This window comes from Aquarana catesbeiana, linkage group LG03 (assembly GCF_042186555.1).
Source record: "Aquarana catesbeiana isolate 2022-GZ linkage group LG03, ASM4218655v1, whole genome shotgun sequence".
Taxonomy (NCBI): Eukaryota; Metazoa; Chordata; class Amphibia; order Anura; family Ranidae; genus Aquarana; species Aquarana catesbeiana.
In genome coordinates this window covers 560537699-560559946 of record NC_133326.1, presented here as the reverse complement: position 1 = coordinate 560559946, position 22248 = coordinate 560537699, and the positions used below count along the sequence as shown (strand labels likewise).

Sequence of the window (22248 nt, the reverse complement as noted above, 5' to 3'; positions counted from 1 at the left end):
AATGTTTGATGAAATAAAAAGATGATCTTAGACCGAGTACATGGATACCAAACATGACATGCTTTAAAATTGCGCACAAACGTGCAGTGGCGACAAACTAAATACATTTTTAAAAGCCTTTAAAAGCCTTTACAGGTTACCACTTTAGATTTACAGAGGAGGTCTACTGCTAAAATTACTGCCCTCGATCTGATGTTCGCGGTGACACCTCACATGCATGGTGCAATTGCTGTTTACATTTGACGCCAGACCGCCGCTTGCGTTCACCTTTGCGCAAGAGCAGGGGGGGACAGGGGTGCTTTTTTTTTTTTTTTTATCTTTATTATTTTTTTGCTTTTTTTATCTTATTTTTAAACTGTTCCTTTCATTTTTTTTTTAATCATTTTTATTGTTATCTTAGGGAATGTAAATATCCCCTATGATAGCAATAGGTAGTGTTGAACTCTTTTTTGAAAAAATTGGGGTCTATTAGACCCTAGATCTCTCCTCTGCCCTCAAAGCATCTGACCACACCAAGATCGGTGTGATAAAATGCTTTCCCAATTTCCCCAATGGCGCTGTTTACATCCGGCGAAATCTAAGTCATGAAATGCTCGTAGCTTCCGGTTTCTTAGGCCATAGAGATGTTTGGAGCCACTCTGGTCTCTGATCAGCTCTATGGTCAGCTGGCTGAATCACCGGCTGCATTCTCAGGTTCCCTGTTGAGACAGGAGAGCCAGAGAAAAACACGGAAGACGGTGGGGGTCGGGGTGGGGGGCATTCCCTCCCACTGCTTGTAAAAGCAGTCTAGAGGCTAATTAGCCATTAGGATTGCTTTTACATGAAAGCCGACCGCTGGCTGAAAAGAATGATACCAAGATGATACCTAAACCTGCAGGCATCATTCTGGTATAACCACTCAAACTCGTGAATGGCGTACCTGAAGACAATAAAATGGTTAACAATAAAACACAGTAAACGGTAAAGTATAAAAAATTGCATACCTGAAAAGCAAACATGATAAAACATAATAACAATAAAACATTGCAGAATAGAATACAGTAAAAAAGAGCAGAACAATAAAGAGAGAATAGAGAGAGAGAACAATAAAACGACAATTATTTTTTTTTTATTTTATATATATATTTTTTTTTTACACTTTTTTTTGTAACTAACTTTTATAACTGTAACCGGTTCCAGGTTCGGGTCTCTCAAAATGTGATGGCTTCTTGGAAGACCCTGTGAAAGTGTGCCTAGTCTGTGCAATGCTGTACCCTACGCTAATATTCAACTAGTGTATGGTAGCGTTCAAAACATTCACCAATGCAAAGACCAGGATTGTCAGGACAGGAGGGACAATAACAGCAGGTGTCACGCCTATATCCGCGCTTGCTGCAGACACAACATCTTTTTTGGGGGGGTTCGTTGGGTAGGGGTACTCGGGAGGACATAAAAATGCCTCTCATGCAGCCGACTGCATTTGGTTGGGGATGTGAATGGGGGAATTACGGGTGCTGCAGAAGTGGTGGGTTCCCAATTAGGATTGGCGAAAGCAGCAGGAAGGGCATTATGGGCACAAAGGGCCTGTGTTTGTCTTCTTCTTGGTGGCAGTGGGACACTACTTGTGCTTGCCACCTCACCAGCTTGAACTGCACTTATGGGACTCGCCACGTCACCAAGTGTTACTGCAGTGCTGGTTTGACTACGACCGGGGTGTACTAGGGCGCTGGTGCTTGCCAGTTTACCAAAACACTACCAAAAAAACTGTTGGCGATCGCAGGGATCAGGCCTGACTCTGCGAACACTGCAGTTATGCGTTTAGTGTTTTGTAAGTGACAGTGATCGATCGATACTGCACTTGGGTGGGCTGGGCTGGGCTGGGCCCGGCGGAGGAGTAAAGCGCAGGTGCTAGCAGGTATCTGGGCTGATCCCGCTAACACTGCATTTTTGGGAACCCTAAACTGCTGGGGACACTAGTATAGATCTGATCGGATCAGATATTGATCCGTTCAGATACTATACCACTAAGGGAGGCGTATGCTGTGTGCGTGGGTGTTAGCGGTACTGGCGCTAACCTGATGCTGCCTGGGGCTGGTGCTTGCCAGTTCTCCAAAACGCTACCAAAAAAACTGTTAGCGATCGCAGGGATCAGGCCTGACTCTGCAAACGCTGCAGTTATGTGTTTAGTGTTTTGTAAGTGACAGTGATCGATCGATACTGCACTTGGGTGGGCTGGGCCGGGCCAGGCGGAGGGGCAAAACGCAGGTGCTAGCAGGTATCTGGGCTGATCCCACTAACACTGCGTTTTTGGGAACCCTAAACTGCTGGGGACGCTAGTATAGATCTGATCGGATCAGATATTGATCCGTTCAGATACTATACCACTAAAGGAGGCGTATGCTGCGTGCGTGGGTGTTAGCGGTACTGGCGCTAACCTGACGCTGCCTGGGGCTGGTGCTTGCCAGTTCACCAAAACGCTACCAAAAAAACTGTTAGCAATCGCAGGAATCAGGCCTGACTCTGCGAACGCTGCATTTATGTGGTTAGTGTTTTGTAAGTGACAGTGATCGATCGATACTGCACTTGGGTGGGCTGGGCTGGGCCGGGCGGAGGGGCAAAACGCAGGTGCTAGCAGGTATCTGGGCTGATCCCGCTAACGCTGCGTTTTTGGGAACCCTAAACTGCTGTGGACGCTAGGATAGATCTGATCGGATCAGATATTGATCCGTTCAGATACTATACCACTAAGGGAGGAGTATGCTGCGTGCGTGGGTGTTAGCGGTACTGACGTCGCCTGGGGTGACGCATATCACCGCCGGGCGATCAGGGGGCTAAACCTTTATTCGGTAATTAAGGCGGGTGCCCTGACACTATAAAAAATAAACGAACTAACCAGCGTCACCCGTAACGGTTATACGGTGATCAGTGGTGAAAGGGTTAACTAGGGGGCAATCAAGGGGTTAAAACATTTATTAGATAGTATATGGGGGTCCCTGTCGCTATAAAACACTGATGGCGAACCTAAATATTTACGTCCCTAACTAGCGTCACCAGTGACACTAATACAGCAATCAGAAAAATGATCGCTTGGTGACACTGGCGACAGGGGGTGATCAAGGGGTTAAAACTTTATTGGGGGGGTTAGGGGGGTTCCCTAGACCTAAAGGGGGCTTACCCTAACTGCCCTAACACACTAACTGTCACAAACTGACACCATGCAGTAATCAAAAAAAAAAAACTGCTTGGTGTCAGTGTGACAGGGGGGGGGAGGGGTATCTGGGGGATGATCGGGGGGGATCGGGGGGTAAAGGGGGGTGTAATGTGTGCCTGGCATGTTCTACTGTGTGTGTGTGTTTGGTGCACTCACATTACAGTCTTCTCCTCGGTGCCTGAACGGAAACTGCCGAGCTGAGGAGAGGTGACATCACTTCCTCCGCTTCTGTTTACATTACAGAAGCCGAGGAAGTCTGTCATTGGCCAGGAGCGATCGCGAGGGGGGGAGCCACCAATGAGTGGCCTCCCCCTCACCTTTGATCGCCCCTGACCTGAATGGCACCGGGGGGGGGGGGGGGTCCGATCGGACCCCCCACCCGCGGGCAGGCAAGGACGTACATGTAAGCCCTTTTGCCTGCCCCTGCCACTCTGCCGACGTACATCGTCGTGCGGTGGTTGTCAAGTGGTTAATGTGACAATTGGATAAAAGTTGTCAATTAAAAAAATTAAAAATGTACATTTTTGCTCTCATTCTGTTTCATATTTTCATTATTTTTAAATATGCTCCCTCTAGTGAGCATCTGCATATTGGAATTCTTAATGGCTGTTGAGATAAATTCATCCTGCAAGGATGACTGAATACAAGAATGACAATGTATTATTTTGCAGCCTACTACTGCTTAGAGTCAGCTGCATTAGATTAATCATTTTTAGCAGATTCAGAAAATACCTGCTAATCTTGACAGAAATGCACTGTCCTTGTCACTTTCTGTGAGCTTACCTGGAAGCCCAAAGTTCTCTTTCTTCTGTTAGCTACCAATAGGGTTTCCACCTTTTCTTCAAGTCAAACCCAAACACTTTAGCAGCGCACAGCAATATATACATTTTTGTGTATAAACTATACATATATTTTGCTAATAACATTTCTAATCATATGAAGTTAATAACAAGAGTCCCCCTTTACATCAGAGTCTACAGAGTTCCCCTTTTACACATGAACTCCCAGAGTTCCCTTTCACTTTAGGGGAGACTCTGCAGACTTTGAAGTAAGGGAGAACTCTGGGGACCCCAACATAAGGTATGCTCTGGGAACCCTGATTAAAGGAGGGGGAACACTGCGAGTCTGATGTAAGGGGTGCTCTGAGAACCCTGATTTACCTTGGTGTACTCACTCAGAGGCAGGGGAGAGAAGGGGGGAGACTTCAGTCACAGACAGGGATGGATGGTGAGCTCACTCACCCCTTGGCAGACAGCACCTCTCATCCAGATGTACCTGAGGCTGCTGGACTTCAAAGTTCCAGCCCCCACTATTCTTTTCTGAGGCACAGCCCCGGGGATTGGAGTGTGGGCAGACACAGGGGGGTAGGGGCGGGAGGAAGAGGTGCAGATCGAGTGCTCTCTCTCCTCTCCCATCTGTGTGTGTATGTGCGTTTGGGGGGGGGTTGTTAGTGCTGGCTTTGGGCAGCATGAAAGAGTGTAACAGACACTCTCAGCTTAGACAACTGCAGCCGGCAAAGTCCAGTCTGAATAATGTGTCCAAGTTTTAGGCAGTCTGAAACCCGGATACGTGATTCCAAATCTGAACTGTCTGAGTGAATCCTGGACAGGTGGCAACCCTAGCTACCAATCTCCTTAGCCCTCATTTAATGGAGATAAAAAGAAAAGTCAGTGCTGGGTGACAAAATGGCTTCTTCTCCCCCAACCCTCCATAAATACAGTGGAGGAGTAGATGTTGCCACTTGGGCAGAAAGTGTTAATTGCATAATCACCAGTTGAAAATAAAGGGGGGGGGGGGGCGCCTGAAAAAAAGCAAACTAATTTAGGCACGACTTGCTATCTGCAATATATTACATTTTGTGGGGGGGGGGTTAAGAGATGCATGCTTGAAAATAAACTGCCAAGTCCTTTCAGCACTCGAACATATCAAACTTGGTTTTGTAGGCAGGTTGAAATATGTTGGCTTAGTAAGTTAGTGGCTTTTCCAGGCTGGGGGAAGGGGTTAAGCGTTGTAAGCTCAGTTCTCTGGCTTTTTGGTCCTAGCCAGCCAACCTGTGCTATAAAAAGGGGAAGACAAGTCCAGGGCCCTTTTTTGTCTGCTTCAGTTCCAGCTCACGTTCCAAGGTTTTGGGACTGTTGCGCCTTGCAGTCCGCTGGAGGCACCAGGATTTTCAGAGACATCAAAGCCATGGAGAATGGCAAGATGGACTATCACCACATGGAAGTATCCCTGAGAAGCTGCACTACTGTAGTTAGTGTAGGGAAAAGGATGTTGTATATGCTAAACAGTTATGCTGCAGCTTGTTCAGTAAAGTTACATTAAAGGGTAACTCCACTTTCGTGGGGATAAAAAAGATTGTCAAAAAAATCAATATAGCTTATAAAATTGTGACACAAGTCATTTTGTAATTGAGTGTTCTTTAAAAATTACCCTTCCTTTTTTTTAATCTGCAATGCCGTCATTTTCTGTATAATGCAATATGACTACCTGGAGGCGTTCTGTACACAGATGGTGTACAGAACACTCCCTAGAAATGTAATTTCCTGCTTGTGTGTGTAATTTCCTACTTTCGTGGGGATAAAAAAGATTGTTAAAAAAATCAATATAGCTTGATATGATACTCTCAATCACGTCTAAAGGGATGCAGACCCTATAACTTTCCTCATTCGAGTCTGCTGATTGACATTTATAAAACTACTCTCATACAGATTCACATGGACACAGACAAACAGCAATTTCTTTAGAAAACAAAAGGTAGGTATCTGCAACAATGCTTGTTAAAATCCTTGCAATGTACACAGATCACCCAGAATGGAATGGTGGTGTTGTGTTTTTTTTTCTCAACAAAAGTGAAGTTAGTCTGAAGTTATTCAAAGGGTGCATGTTGGCTCTGGTATATCTAAAGAACCAGGGTCTGTATAGCACACTGGGGTATGAAGTAACACCACTACAAAGGGTTAACTCAGCAAGACAAGGAGAAGTAGTGTAGCTGCTAAGAGTAACCAAGTACAAGTTCAAGACGCCAAACAACCACTCGTTAGGCGTGGTACCTGGTATAGGTGACAGGTCCTCAGGTAGTAAGGAGATCAATGTCTGGCTGCTAGCGGTCAGTGTCCAATAGCAACCGGATCCGAACTCACGTTCCATGACCTGGTCACAAGGTACGGAAACAAAGTAGTTAACAAGTTTACAGTGTGTAGTAACATGGGGCACTTTTCAGAGAAGCTCTGTACTTAAATTACTGCACACAGTGAAGGCTCATCTCTAAGTCAGGGAACTGCTTTAACCACTTGCTGACCAGCTGCCGTCATTATTCTGCGGCTGGTTGGCACGATCCCACGAACCGTCGTAGCTGTATGTCAGCTCCTTTAGGCAGGATAGCAGGCGTGTACTCGCTGCACTGCTGGGGTGCTGATGCGTGTGACCAGCGGTTGCAGGCACGAGAGCCAGATAAGGGATGTGTGTGTGTGTTTGTGTAAACACACAAATCCCTGTTCTGTGAGGAGAGGGGAGGCAGATTGTGAGATCCTACTAGCTAGGAACAACGATCTGTCATCTCCTCTAGTCAGTCCCACCCCCCTAGAGTTAGAACACACACTAGGGAACACAGTTAACCCCTTGATCGCCCCCTAGCATTAACCACTTCCCTGTCAGTGACATTTACACAGTAATCAGTGCATTTTTATAGCACCGATCGCTGTATAATTGTTAATGGTCCCAAAAATGTGTCAAAAGTGTCCGATCTGTCCGCCATAATGTTGCAGTCCTGATAAAAATTACCAATCGTCACCATTACTAGTAAAAATAATAATAAAAATGCCATAAATCTCTCCCCTATTTTGTAGACACTATAACTTTTGCACAAACCAATATATGCTTATTGCATTTTTTTTTTAATTACCAAAAATATGTAGAAGAATACATATCAGCCTAAACTGAGGAAAAAAATTGCTTTTTTTTTTTTTTTTAAATGGGGATATTTAGCAAAAAGTACAAAATATTGTGGGGTTTTTTTGTTTTTTTTTTCAAAATTGTTGCTCTTTTTTTTTTTTTTTTTTTTTTTTTTATAGCGCAAAAAATAAAAACTGCAGAGATGATCAAATACCCCCAAAAGAAATTTCTATTTGTGGGGAAAAAAGGACCTCAATTTTCTTTGGGCACAGCATTGCACGACTGTGCAATTGTCAGTTACAGCGACGCAGTGCCATATCACAAAAAACGGCCTGGTCTTTGAGCAGCCAAATCTTCCAGGGCTGAAGTGGTTAATTTTTTATTCTTCACATAACTGCAGTCTCTGCCTGGTCGTGGGCATTGTTGAGCATGCTCCACGCGAAAGGTACACCCGCATGCAGGGTGATTAAAGGGCCCACCTACGAGTTGACATCTGTCCGCCTTCAATCATGACGAGACTGCCTGCTATGTATCCCACAACCAGTCAAAGCAGAGAACATTGTTACAGGATCATCCGGGTCACTCTGAGATTTTCCAACAACTTTGCTGGTCAAAATTTGGTTTTGGAATGTCTCATTTCCAGTACAAGGACATTTCCTATCAGACAGCCGGGGGTTAACTTGTGCATTGGAAGAAGTTTGATTTGCCAAGAAAGCTTCTAGCACCAAAGCGGCTGGGAGAGGGGAGTGGGGAGCAAAGGGAGGAGTGCAGAGGAACATGTGAAAGCGGGTGCCCCAAGATGGCAACGCACATTTGTTTCTTTGGGTGCTGAGCAGAGAAGATGCTGGGAAGAAGCACATCTTTAAGGCATCTAGACTGGCTGGCCGACCAGAGGGAGCATGAGGGAACTGGAGAACCCTGCAACCATTGGTAAGCGTGCAACCATGGTGTAGCCTACACTGGAGAGGCTGGCAGTAGTAGTAATTCCGGTGCCTTGCAGAGTGGAAGAGGCAGAGAGCTCCATGGGGAAAGGTGAGCCATTTGGGGAAGCAAGGGAAACGGCATGTCAGAACCTAGGTCATATGAGTTTGGCAATGAACCTAGTGACAATGATATTACTGAATGTTGCACTGTAGGGTCGCAGTCAAAGTAGTTCCAATTGACCCTGGAGAAGTAGAGCAGGATCGGGACCGTTCACAGGGAGCTGGGAACTTACAGCTGAGCCAATTGTATGGAGAACACGGGGTAGAAATGTCACTACCTCGCACCCTTGCCAGAACCTTGAGCCAGGGTAAGCCGTTCATTGAGAAGGCTGTGAATCCTTATGTTCCTTAAGGGAGAGGCGATGCAATCAAATTACCCAGGCTCTGTAGGCTGCTGTTGGGGAAGATCCAGCTGTTACCTGTGAACCTACGGAGGTAGCGCTACACTCTCAATCAACTTTAACTATTAATCCTTATGCTGGTAGCATTAATAAATGGATAGGAAGGTATATTACATGCACTTGTTTTAAGCTTTTTCTTTACATCTCTTTAGTTGGTTTCTGGTCTAAGCCAAAATGATGTAATACATCCCAGGAGTCTTCATGGTCATTTTTATTTCTTTCATCTGGAGGAGGGGCTTTCTCAGACGAGCACACCCTCATACCTGCATGACTGAGCTAAGGGCAGATGGATTACAGGAAGTATAAGCTACATGAATCATCTGCACTTACTCAAGATGGCCACAGCTAGAATTCATGGGGGGGGTTTTTTAAAGCGATTTCTCAACAAAATAAAACATGGAGACATGGATGGATAGGTGAGTTTGCTTTGAATATAAAAAAAAAATGACGTAAATAGCATTTTTGGTTTGTGGTACTCCAATACAGCTGAGTTCTATTTTATTATGATTCTAGAAATATGAACACTAAATAATTTAATTATAGAAGATAAACTGATGAAATTTACCTGTGGTAAATATTGTAGGTGAATATAAAAAAAGTAAAAATGTTATACTTCTACGTTTAATGTCCTCTGCAGGTAGAGTGCCACATCTTCTTCAACCAGACAAAACTGCTAGGATTCTGCAAGTCACATGACATTGTATTGGTGGCGTTCGGTGTCTTGGGATCCAGTCGGGATGCGGGCTGGTAAATATTGTTGTGCTGGTAGAATTATACTATACCATACTATTATAATTCTTGTGTTCTTTTATAGCTAGGGTGTTTGTGTAGCGTTTGATTCCTTGGTCTACAATATAGACAAAAATCCAGTATGTAATATTTATGAACGTGTTAGCTCAGCTGTTCACAACAGAACCCAGAGCAGGCTTTTACCAGCTACTGTGCTACCAGCAGTTCAGAAACTTTAAGTTCCAATGCACCAGCAGTCACACTTTTCAAATTTAGAACTTAGAAAAGAGGTACAACTCAGAGCATCAAACAGATAACTGTTTGCTGTTGCTTAGTTGCCAACTGTCCTGCATTTGCAATAGGCTGCCCCAACATGGTCTTGTCCCCAGGCTGAATCCCGGAAATCAGAGATGTGTAGACAGGTGCCTACAAAGGGGCTGTGTACCTGTTTTTCCTGTCTTTGTTCATGTCCTCAAGTTAGTTGAGCTAGCCAGGTGCCAAATGTTACAATGCTTCAATGTTTGTATGCTTTCCTGTGTCCTCAGGTTGACCTGAGAACTAGGGCTAACCAGGTTGTAGATATAGCACCTTGGAGTTTAAGTAGGGTTGCTCCTCACAAATTTACTTGCCAGGAGTAGTTATTCTGGTTGATTGCTAGAGATCCATTGATTTCTCCCTAAGTTTGGCCTTGTTGCACTTTTCTCTTCTACCACTAGGTGGTCGGGTACTTTGTTGGTACTAGATATGAGTAGGGCAAACCAAAGTTGGGTTATGGATATATGGGATATCTAAGCCAATGGGCAGGGGTTTTCTTGAATACCTTGGGCTGCTGGGAGAGCCTATATATTTGGGTGAGGTCAGGTGATCTGTTTTCTGTGCCAACTAGACGGCTGTCCTCGGTGGACTTGTGTCGTATTGCCCAGGCTGCTAGGCCGGAGATTGGGCCTATCCCGAGGGGAATCTGGCTGCTAGGCTGTCTGAGGGTCTATCCAGAAGCAAGAGAGCAGCGCAGGGTTGGGATTGCAGCTGGCAATCCAACCAGAAGTGACGGTTCTGCCGGCCGGAGAACCTGTCATGGTCGGAGGTAGAGGGGAAGCTGTCGCCAATAAGGGACTATTCGCCTTATTACCAGGGACCACAGTGAGTAACTGAAGCAAGTACCGGAGCAGCATTCTCACCAACCAGAGATGATGAAGAATCGGGAAACTTCAGTGGGTATCAAGTCAGGGACCCAGCCAGCGGTGCTGATTCTTGCAGAGCAGCCTTGTGTGTCAAGCTAGGGACCGAGCAGGCCAGCGGGGGTGAAGCTTGAGAAGTATCTAGCGTGCCAAGCTATGGACCCAGCAGAGAAGTGGGGGTGATGCTTGAGGAAGATGCCACCGTGAAGATTGGAGGTGCTCAAGGGATTCAGTGGCAGTGAATCAGTGGGTCTAGTGAGAGACCAGGAGCTCAATGTATTGGAGAAGTTGTAGTGAAGTTGAAAGAACTGTTGCGCTTTGTGTTAGGAACTGTTAACCGGTTCAATACAGGGCATTTTCACCCCCTTCCTTCCCAGGCCAATTTTTAGTTTTCAGCGCTGTCGCACTTTAAACGACAATTGCGCGGTCGTGCGACGTTGTACCCCAAAAAAATTGACGTCCTTTTTTTCCCCACAAAAAAAGCTTTCTTTTGGTGGTATTTGATCACCTCTGCGGTTTTTATTTTTTGCGCTATAAACAAAAGAAGAGCGACAATTTTGAAAAAAACACAATATTTTTTACTTTTTGCTATAATAAATATCCCAATTTAAAAAAAAAAAAAACACATTTTTTCCTCAGTTTTGGCCGATACGTATTCTTCTACATATTTTTGGTTAAAAAAATCGCAATAAGCATGTATTGATTGGTTTGCGCAAAAGTTATAGCGTCTACAAAATACGGGATAGATTTATGGCATTTTTTTTTTTTTTAATTATTTATTTTTTTTAGCGGCGATCGCGATTTTTTTTTCGTGACTGCGACATTATGGCGGACACATCGGACACTTTTGACACATTTTTGGGACTATTCACATTTATACAGCGATCAATGCTATAAAATTGCATTGATTACTGTGTAAATGTGACACGCATTGAAGGGGTTAACCACTAGGGGGACACAAGGGGTTAATATGTTTCCTAAGGGAGTGTTTCTAACTGTAGGAGGAGGGGACGTACAAGGGGAGGAGACCGATCAGTGTTCCGCTGTACTAGGAACACAGATCGCTCTCCTCACAACTGACAGGACCCGGTTAACGGTTAACGGGCAATCGCGGGTGCCCGGCGGACATCGCGGCCGCCGGGCACAAGCACCGGGTCTCGAGCAACGCGGCGCGCGCGCCCCCTGGACCGACGGGAATCCCAGGCCGTCATATGACGTCCACCCAGGATGGGAGATCCCATCTGTGGACGTCATATGTCTATGGCTGGGTAGGGAAGTGGTTAAAGACTGTTGCCATAGAAGACAGCATTTCTGCACATGCAGATGTGGCATCTTGCTGGATGCCTTTCCCTGCATGGCTGTCCTCCTATCGAAGTCTGCCAATTAATCTGGCAACTACCTAAGGGTGTCCTTGCCCTAACCCTCTCTCCCCCCAAAAGTACAAAAAGGACTATTAAGAGAAATAAAACCTCTTTTGCATCCAAGAAGTGTCTGGCGCCCAATAACTTTAACCATCTTACACCCACTATGCTTCAAACCCACCACATACAGAAGGATATCAGCTATCCCTGGCCCTAGAGGTTCCCATCAGACCGAAGGCCTGGGACCTTCCTACATAAGGCTTAATGTTTTTCCCACCATTTTTGGTAAGGATACCACCCCTACAGGACAAGGGCTGCCTCTAAGCCCCTGGCAGGGATCCTGGCGATATACTGCCACGATGTAGCTGGTTACATTGCAGGGGGGGGGGATTATGGCCTTCTGTATAATGTGGATTATGGCCTTCTGTATAATGTATGCACACTATATGGGATGTTAGAACAGGAATTGTGCTCAAACTGCTTTTTGAGAACTGTACTGTATTCCGCAACTATCTCAGTAAAGGATCTTGTTTGTTTACTTGCTTTGCCTGGTCAGAAGTCTCTTAACCGCTTGCCGACCAGCGCACGCCGATGTACATCGGCAGAATGGCACTGGCAGGCAAAAGGGTGTACAGGTACGTCCCCTTTAAGAAGCGGTGTCGCAAGCGCGCCGCTGCGGACTCCGTGACCGCGGGTCCTGCCATGGAGAGAAAGAACGGGGAGATGCTTTTGTAAACAAAGCATTTCCCCATTCTGACTAGTAACAGGACAGTGATCACAGCTCTCTGTCATCGAGAGCAGTGATCACTGTCCTGTGTGTTCAAGCCCAGCCCCCTCACAGTTAGAATCACTCCCTAGGACATACTTAACCCCTTCACTGCCCCCTAGTGGTTAAGCCCTTCACTGCCAGTGTCATTTACACAGTAAACAATGCATTTTTATAGCACTGATTCCTGTATAAATGACAATGGTTCCAAAATAGTGTCAAAAATGTCTGATGTGTCCGCCATAATGTCGCAGTCCCGATAAAAATCGCAGATAGCCGCTATTACTAATAAAAAAAAAATGAATAATAAAAATGCCGTAAATATCCCCTATTGTGTAGACGCTATAAATTTTGCGCAAACCAATCAATATACGCTTATTGCGTTTTTTGGGGTTTTTTTTACCAAAAATATGTAAAAGAATATATATCGGCCTAAACTGAGGACATTTTTTTTTTTATATATATATTTTTGGGGGATATTTATTAGAGCAAAAAGTAAAAATATTGCTCTTTTTTCAAAATTGTCGTTTTTTTTTTTTGTTTATAGCGCAAAAAATAAAAACCGCAGAGGCAATCAAATACCAGTAAAAGAAAGCTCTATTTGTGGGAAAAAAGGATATCAATTTTGTTTGGGTACAATGTCGCACGACTGCGCAATTGTCAGTTAAAGAGACGCAGTGCGAATTGCAAAAAGTGCTCTGGTCAGGAAGTGGTTAAAGGGGTGCATGCACAGAGTATTAAAAGAACAGAGCTCATACACTATGGCATAGGAGGCCAGAATACCTTAAGGGCTGTCTGTGGTACCTGTAACCGTCATTCCACTTTTTTTTTTTTTTTTTTGCCACGAGCCTGTTGTCTGGCATGTTATACTCCCCTGTTCCAGATGTCAGCGTTTGCCGAAGAACCTTGCCAGCTGGGTGCCGACGGTCTGCCTAAAGTTGCTGTAATGGATCATGCCTGCCAAATTGTGGGTATTAAGGGTGTCACTGAAGCATCCCCTAAAGAGGCTGGTGTGGTGTAGAGCTTTGATTCCCTGAGTACGGATCAGGTAGAGTCACTAACCTACCTCCCAATGGAGGTAGGTTAGTGCTCCTGAATGTCCACCTCAGCTGTGGGTCAAATGGTGCCTTCTGTTTTGCCTCTCCAATCTAACCATTGAAATCATGATCTCCGTAACTTACAGTTGTGTTGAGATGTCGATAACCCCAATCTTATTTGGATAAACAGACAGTGACTCGATCCAGACGACACCTTGTTGATCTTGTGAAGTTTAATCCATAAACTGTGAGGATCTTACCACAATGAACATCAGATAGGACAAAAGATCATAATGTGATCCAGTCCATGAGACATGTGCTGAGATACATTACTGGGAAATTAACAAAGGGTGAAGCTAACTATACAGGATAAGCTGAGATACAGGAAGGGGAGGAACCAGGGACACAATAATACATATAACATTTAAAGGCATATCGCAAAGCACGTGAAACATGACACCTTCTCTAGACCAGCTTGATAGTTCCAGCTGAAGAAACCAGTGTCTATTGGCTGGTGAAACGCGTCAACAGCGTGACATCAGCACATCACTGGGAACCGCGTGCTTGCTGATCTGACTTGTTTGTCAGCATGGAACAAATAGCTGATGGCTGTTTTCCTTCCTGGACATACGTGGAACCATACGGAGGTGGCAACTACACAGTAAGAGATCTCCCTCTCCGGCTGAATGCATCTGTTGGCCAATGCGGAGCGGCATTTATGGCCACAGCCTTCGAGGAGTAATGTAATGCTATCAGTGGACGATGGACTTCGTACCTTGGTGAGAGTACCGATACCCCATTCAGTACTTGAATAGATACATCCCTACTCAACATAGCAATCCCCCTGTTGATATTTGTTTGAGCATACATCTGCTGCCTCTGCATCTCCTATATATATTGGCTAATTATGAACTTTCCAACCACGCTGTTTGGTTCATGTGCTGCATTATCTGATCACTCATCTAAGCTTAGAGTCTGTGCCTCTACCATGGTATGACTTTGCTATACTGTCATTTTGTCATACATGATCAGAACATTCAGATCTTCCACCCGCATATCCAGTATACCACACATTTGGTTTGTGTTTGTTGAACTTTTATTTTTGGGACCTTTTCTACAGTAATACCCAGCTCACCAAGAACGGGGTTCTTCCCTTTTGCAATCCATACACAACCAATTATCTCATCTATAGTTTATAGTGTATGGAAGTGGTGAATATCTGGTGTATATGTGTGGGTTGTGCAGCCCCAGCTCCCTATGTTTTTAACCCTTTGACAACGTTGTCTTAGTTTTAATTGGTCTGTGTCAGCCATCTATCATTGCTATTCTTTTTGATTTAATTCATTGTGGAATTTTTTGTACTAATAAAGCCTGTTTGTATTTATCTAAGTGTTCTGTTTTGACCCTCTTAAGAGAACTCTATTCTGTATCCTATAGCAACCATGGGATGGGTCACTGGGAGAGAGGAGGCAATGCATTCTATGCATTCAGATAGAAAAAACCTTCAGTGTGCAGCAGCCCCCCTCATCTGGGACTCTCCCTCCTGATTGGCTGAGACACAGCAGTGGCACCATTGGCTCCTGCTGCTGTCAATAAAAGTAATTTAGCCAATGAAAGAGAGGGGATGGGGCCAAGCCGTGGCTCTGTATCTGAATGGAGACACAGAGCAGTAGCTCGGCTACGGTGCCCCCATAGCAAGCTGTTTGCTGTGGGGGCACTCGGCAGGAGAAAGGGGTCAGGAGCACCGACGAGGGACCCGAGAAGAGAAGGATGTGGGCTGATCTGTGCAAATCCACTGCACAGAGCAGGTAAGTATAACATGTTATTTAAAAAACAAAAAGACTTTAGTATCACTTTGCTGTTGTCTGTCACATGACCATAGCTCTCTGCCTTGGGTTTAGGCATTAGTGAGTGCAGTTGTACTTGTCCCCACAAGGGTGCCTAAGCCCCACTCACAGAGATCACTGTTATAGCAGTGTTCAGCCCTTTACTATATGATTAGCTGTGTCCAATCACAGCTGGTCACATGTAAACAGACTTGCCGGTTATCAACAGTTCTTTCACGTGCTGTCTCTGTGTGAGGAAAGGAAAACTGATAACAGGCAAGGTTGACCGGGGACAGTGATTGTATTCTTTAAACTGATAATCAGTGCCCTGATAATCAGTGCCCTGATAATCAGTGCAGCCCCATCAGTGCCCATCAGTACAGCTTATCCATGTCACCTCATCAGTGGCCATCAGTACAGCCTCATTTGTGCCCATCAGTGCCGCCTCATCAGCGCAGTCTCAGCAGTGCCCATCAGTGCAGCCTCAACAGTGGCCATCAGCGCAGTCTCATTATCGCACATCAGTGAAGAAGAAAAATGATTTATCTGCAAAATTTTAAAACGCAAACTAAGAACTTCTTAATTTTTTTGCTAAATAAACGTAAAAAAAAAAAAAAAAAACTGTGGCGATTAAAAACCACCCAAAAAAAGCTCTACCTGTCTCAAAAAATAATAAAAACGTAATTTGGGTACAGACAGTGTTAGTCCAAATTTCGTATTTAGGCAATGATCTTTGATTCAAGACAGATAGTACTGAATTTTTACCAGGGTGAGAATAGGGGCAATCCTTCCACCAATAATAGCACATTTGAATGAATGTGCATGTGTAGGCAGTGTCCCTGGATAAACAAAGTGAAATTACTATTTTTGCAAATGGATTTGAATACAAATTACATCATGTTAATTGTAAAACTACAAGTTTTTGTTTATTTGATGCACTGCTGTTGCAGTGCTTTATATGTAGGAAACCGAGTCATTTTATATAAGAGCTATTTGATTGAAAATGAGACAAATTTCAATTCCAGTAAGTAGGAATATGCCACAATTACAACACACTGTAGGTTAGTTTTGTGGCTTTGGATTGTATAGTTGAGGACCCAAGAGGCAAGGACTAATAGTTAAAATTAAATAGTTGGGACTGAAGGCTGTTGGATGCAATCTTTAAAAGCAACTCAAGCCCCTGGTTTAAATGAGCCCTTGGTTACATATTCTTTTTTTGATCTACCACCCTCTTTATGGATTTTTCTATGGACTGTCATTATCTAGATATGGCACAGCAGTATACAGAATACCTATTCTGTATTCCTTATGTATATTTGGATGTCCTTTTGCTAGACATTTGGGTATGCAGAACTACTAACAAGGTTTTAGAACTAATTTTTAATTTAAATAATTTTATGTATTTAACCACTTCAATAACTTTTGCACCTTCCTGCCCAGGCCAATTTTCAGCTTTCAGTGTTGTCCCTTTTTTTTCCATTAAACATATTTTTTTATTGAGCAAAAATATAAAGATATACAGCAATAAAACTTATTGAGACATACATCTAGCATAATGTACAAAATTGCAGTAGGTATCTTACCATGACCTCCCCCATGTTGTAAGTATTAACACAAGTTATCCTTTGTAGAACCATTGATATTCAGTAGCACTCCCAGATTGAACATGCTGTGCCGGCATGATCATTGCCCCTCCCACCATATATATTTAATGTGGAGGCAAGTAGGCCCGCAAATCCTGTTACGTCCATTTCCCACTCATATGCAGGTTTCAGGCGCCTTAATCCATCTATCCCATATTTTTTCGTACTTTGAAGGGCACCCTCTGTAAGAATATACAAGTTTCTTGTAAGGTAAAGTAGTATTAACTTCCGCTATCCAGTGTGCAAGCTCCGGAGAGTTAGGTCTCATCCAGACTCTAGCTATGACCTTCCGTGCAGAAAAGAGTGTTTCATGTAGAAATATCTTATTAAATTTATTTATCTCTGGGTCTGGGAATATTCCCAGGAGGCATGTTTTGGATTGAAGTGTTACAGGAGAGCCCATCATGTCATGTAGGAAACGTACCACCTGTGTTGCAAAGGCCTGGATCTGTGGGCATTGCCACAGTAGGCGAAAGAAAGTGCCCACACCTTGGTTGCACATTGGGCATATAGTGGACTGACTGTGCTTGTATCTGGATATTCTGAGCGGTGTGAGGTAAGATCTATGAATCATAAAAATTTGGGTTAAGCGGTCCGACAGTTTAGGGGATACTAGTTTGCACGTGTCTAGGGCGTCACTGCCCACCTCTCCCTCCCATCTAGACTTCAAGGCATATGCTGACGTGGTTGCCTGTGGGAGCGTCAGCATCATATAGAATTGAGAGATTAGTTTTTTTTGGGTCGGGGCATTTTATTGCTTCCATTAGGGGGTTGCTAGCTGGCATGAGGTTGTCTAATGGGAACTGTGTGCAGAAGGCGTGGCGAAGCTGTATATACCTAAAAAAACATCTGGTTCGGTAATGTAAATTCAGGTTTTAATTTGTAAAAAGTCTTCAGCTTGCCATTATAGGTGATGTGAGACATATAAAATACTCCCTTTGAGCTCCACACCTCGCTGTCTGGGATTGAGTAGAATTCAGATAGACTTGTGTTGTGCCACGGGGGGGGGGTGAAGTCATGTATTTCTGGCATATGCAGCCTATCCGAGGCTAGATTCCAGACCCTTATGTAGTGATACAGCAGTGATTTGCAATTGGCCATCCTTCCCTCTTTTCTCGCTTCTCCCATTATTGCTACTAATGAATCCTGGGTCATCTGAAATCCCCCTAGGACAGAGAAATATCCCCCTGTCCACTTTGTCAATGTGAAAGATTTGTGACAATTGAGCTGCAAGATAATATGTATTAGTCAGGTAAAGCTGTTCCTGCCAGGTCTGTGGGTTTTTTTTAGTTTGTGCAATGGGAGTTTGTGTCTATTGTTGCCCCATATAAATGGCTTCAGGATAGTTTCCATTTATTTGAAATGCCTGAGCACTAAGTACACTTGGGAATGCCAGACCATGTATAGAATTTTGGGTAGGAGGACCATTTTAACTAGATTTATACGACCCATCACTCCCAGTGGGAGACGAGCCCATATCTGAGTCTTCTGCTTAAGCATTTCATATAGCGGAACTATATTGAGTGATACATAATCTGCTGGGTCCCGTGTAGTTCGTATGCCCAAATATTTAATGGTATCCACTTTCTGTAGGGGGAGCATGGCTCTATCTCTTGGCGGTGGAAAGCTGTCTAGGGGGAGTATCTGAGACTTGTCTCAATTTATCCCAAGGCCAGATAATGTGCCAAAGTGTTCAATCAAGGCCAGGGCCAGCAGTAGTGATTTGCCTGAGTCATCTAGGTACAGTAAAGTGTCGCTCGCATATGTACTAATCTTTTCCATTACTCCCCCCCCTGCGGAGTTCCAATATCTCTGGGTGTGCACGGACAGCTATTGCAAGTGGCTCTGCTGCCAGTGCATATAACAGTGGTGACAGAGGGCACCCTTGTCTCCTACCTCTGGACAAAGGAAATTGTCCAGACGGCCAGCCATTTGCCAGCACCCTTGCCACCGGAGCCTGGTATAGGGACTGTACCCATTTTATAAATTTGGGTCCCAAGCCAAATCTGCTCAAGCATGTCCATAGGTAGCTCCATTCTACCAAGTCAAATGCCTTGGCAGTATCGAGGGCTACAGTTATCCTAGACCCTGTATTGTCATGGGTAGCCTGTAGGTTTTTAAACAGCCTTCTGAGATTGAAAGACGTATTTCTGCCTGGCATAAAGCCCGCCTGATCACAATGTACCAGAGACAGAATGACTTTATTAAGGTGGATGGCAAGCACTTTTGCAAGTATCTTGACATCTACCTGAAGCAGAGATATGGGGTGGTACGATTCAGGGATGTGCAGGTCCTTACCAGGTTTGGGAATTAGTACTATGGTTGCCTCTCTCATCGATGCTGGCAGGTCAGAGCCCTCAAATATGGCATTGTATAGTATGAGTAATCTAGGGACCAACAGCTCCGAGTAAGTGGAAAACTCTACAGGTAGACCATCTGATCCTGGTGCCTTAGACCTGGGGAATTCTGCTATGGCCCTGAAAATTTAGTCGGACGTTAATGGAGCCTCCAACTCCTCAGCCTGTTCATCAGATAATCGGGGAATTGTTAGCTTCTCAAGGAAGGATTCCATTCCAAGGAGGTGTCATGTGGAGCTGTCGTTGTGTACAGATTACTAAAGAAGTCTTTAAAGATATCTGACACCCTGTTTGGCTCTGTCACTAGTGCATTGTCAGGGGAGCATAGTGAAATCACCATAGGAGGTCTCTCCTCGCAATGCACCAAGTAGGCCAATCGCTTCCCAGCCCTCTCCCCATGCTTAAATGCCCTTTACCTATGAAAGAAAAGTTTGCGCCTAGATTTTTCATAATGCAGTTGGTCCAGCATCCTGGAGCATAGTTTGAGGCTGCTTGCCCTATCTACAGTGGGGTTTTCCAAAAACGCCCTCTCTGTTCTGCGTAGGTTATCTTCCGCCCTGTCTATGGCTATTGCTGATGTTCATTTAAGTCTATTAATTCTTGTGGTGAGAGTCATACGGGCATGTTTTTAAACGCTTCCCATACTGTCTGAGTGCGGGTAGAACCCTCGTTAGTCAGGAAATATTGTTTTCAGTCTGCTGGGAGGTCGTCATCCTCCGGGAACAGTATTAGCCACAAGGGATTCAGCCGCCACGCAGCCAACGGGGAATTATGTGGAAGAGGGAGTGTGGTCCAGTAGGGGCAGTGATCTGGGAGAAAATCCTATGTCCGTCAGTTTGGGGAGGAGTGTTTTAGATACCAGTATAAGGTCTATACTGAACATGGAGTGATGGGACGTGGAGAAGCAGGAATAGGCCCTGGATGTAGGATTCCTGGCCCTCCATGTGTCAGCTAGATTGAAGTCAGTCAGGAGTCTAGCAAATCTTGTGGGGTGGGGGGATACTGGTAAGGGTGCTGACCTACTCATTCTATCCAAGGCTGGGTCTAAAACGTTATTAAAGTCGCCTAGCCATATAGCTGGGATATTGGGGTACAGGGCCATGAAATCAAACCCAGCAACAAGAACAGTGGAATTGAATGGTGGTCGGACATAGAATGCCAATATGAGTATCAAATCTCCAAGTAGTTTAGCCTTTAAAAGTACATATCTACCCATCGGGTCAATCTCTGAACCCTGGAGCTCAAAATGCGTGGTCCTAGCGATTAAAATCGACACCCTCCTTGAGTGCGAGGTGTGGACAGAGTGGAAAACCCATCCTATCCATGGATGCGTAAGTGCCCTGTGCATGGGGCCCTCGGTGTGGGTTTCCACCAAAACCACCACATCCGCCCTCTGTTTCTTAAGCAGCGAGAATACGGCTGACCTCTTTACTGGGTCTCTGATTCCAAGGACATTCCATGTGAGCAATTTCAAGGTGGCCATTGGGAGATGAAGGGACATGTCTCGTAAAATTCTAAAATCCACCACCCCCCTCCCCGCCCTGCACATTCCCAAATGGGCATTTATCCCTAACTGCCAACATGGCTTAAACAATGTCCAACCTGTGGAAGAAAACAACAACAGGATTAGAAAGGCAGTCACTGAGGCTGGTGCATTTGTTATTTTGGCAACCTTAAAGGTCACATTCAGCACAGCAGTGGTTAGGTCGTTCCAGTTCAGGTTGTAAACTTTGGTATGTGGGGCGAAACTACGCTGTGTAACGTTACACATTACAGGACTCAACTCACTTCACATAGTGAGTTCTCCAAGGAAGAGTCTCCCTCCGCTGGAAATAAATGAAGACCATTTATCTTTTGGTGGGTATGTAGGTCTATCCAACCCTAAACTAGGTAAGCCAAACAAATAGTGTGCTCCAGCGATTCAAAGGCCGGGAAAAGGGGGCTAGGTGAAAGTATGTTGGGCATGCAGTTGCAGTGGTCCTCCAGTGTCAAATCTGGTGTGGCCATGTGAAGGGGAATGGCACTGGCCCGGTCGTTCCATATCGGGTAATGCAGAACAAAATTGCCTTCCCATGGGTATGTTCCATAGAGTCAATGCTGGGGAAAGGAACTCAGATAGAGGTATGGTGGGCATGCGGCTGCAGCATCCAGCAATGATGTGACTGTGTGAGGGGAATAGCTGTAGCTAGTCCATTCAATTGCGGATGAGAAACTCAGCCCTTCTAAGCTGTAGCAGACACAGGAAAACCCACATAGTCAATAGGCTTGCTTCGGCCCCCCCCCCCCCCCGTTACTGGGGGATTATCTAGAGCAGAGCCATGGGGAAGGAACATTATGGGATCATGGGGAGAGTCAGGGAGAGAGAGGAACAGTATGGTTACTTATTTGTGCGCTTCCCGCTGCTCCAGCCACGTGATGGCTGCCTCCGGATCCTCAAAGAAATGAGATCTGTCTTCTCCCTCCACACGGAGACGGGCTAGGAAAAGCATAGCATATTTCACATTCCTAATGCGGAGGCGCCTCTTGACTTCCATGAAGGTTCGTCTTTTGCGCTGTACCGCGCTGTACTGAGAAGTCCGGGAAGACGGCAACCATCTTGTTTCCGAAAGGAATGTTGCGCTTCTCCCTGCTGAGGCGAAGTATAGCACCTCTTACTCTGAAATTGAGGAATTTTGCTATAAATGAGCGTGGGGGTGCTCCGGCTGGTGGTGATCTGCCTGACAAACGATGAGCACGTTCCACCACGATCGTGGGGGAGAACGATTCCCTCCCATATGTATCGCACAATAGCTTTTCCAGGAACGTGGCGGGGGTCTCTCCCCTCCACCCCTTCAGGGAGCCAGATGATTCTGAGATTACAGCATCTGAGTCTGTTCTCGGTGTCAT

General features: G+C 45.0%; 1 protein-coding gene and 1 long non-coding RNA gene across 2 annotated transcripts in view; one reads left to right on the top strand and one right to left on the bottom strand.

Annotated features, from left to right (window-relative positions):
• The window catches only part of LOC141132852 (uncharacterized), a 241637-nt gene that overhangs the window by 112918 nt on the left and 106471 nt on the right, over positions 1–22248 (bottom strand). The window lies entirely within an intron of this gene.
• LOC141132848 (aldo-keto reductase family 1 member C3-like) overlaps positions 1–22248 on the top strand; it is a 68110-nt gene that overhangs the window by 26819 nt on the left and 19043 nt on the right. The window contains exon 6 of the mRNA XM_073621769.1: positions 9103–9212. Coding sequence (XP_073477870.1) covers positions 9103–9212 — 110 coding nt within the window. The remainder of the gene's footprint in view (positions 1–9102; positions 9213–22248) is intronic.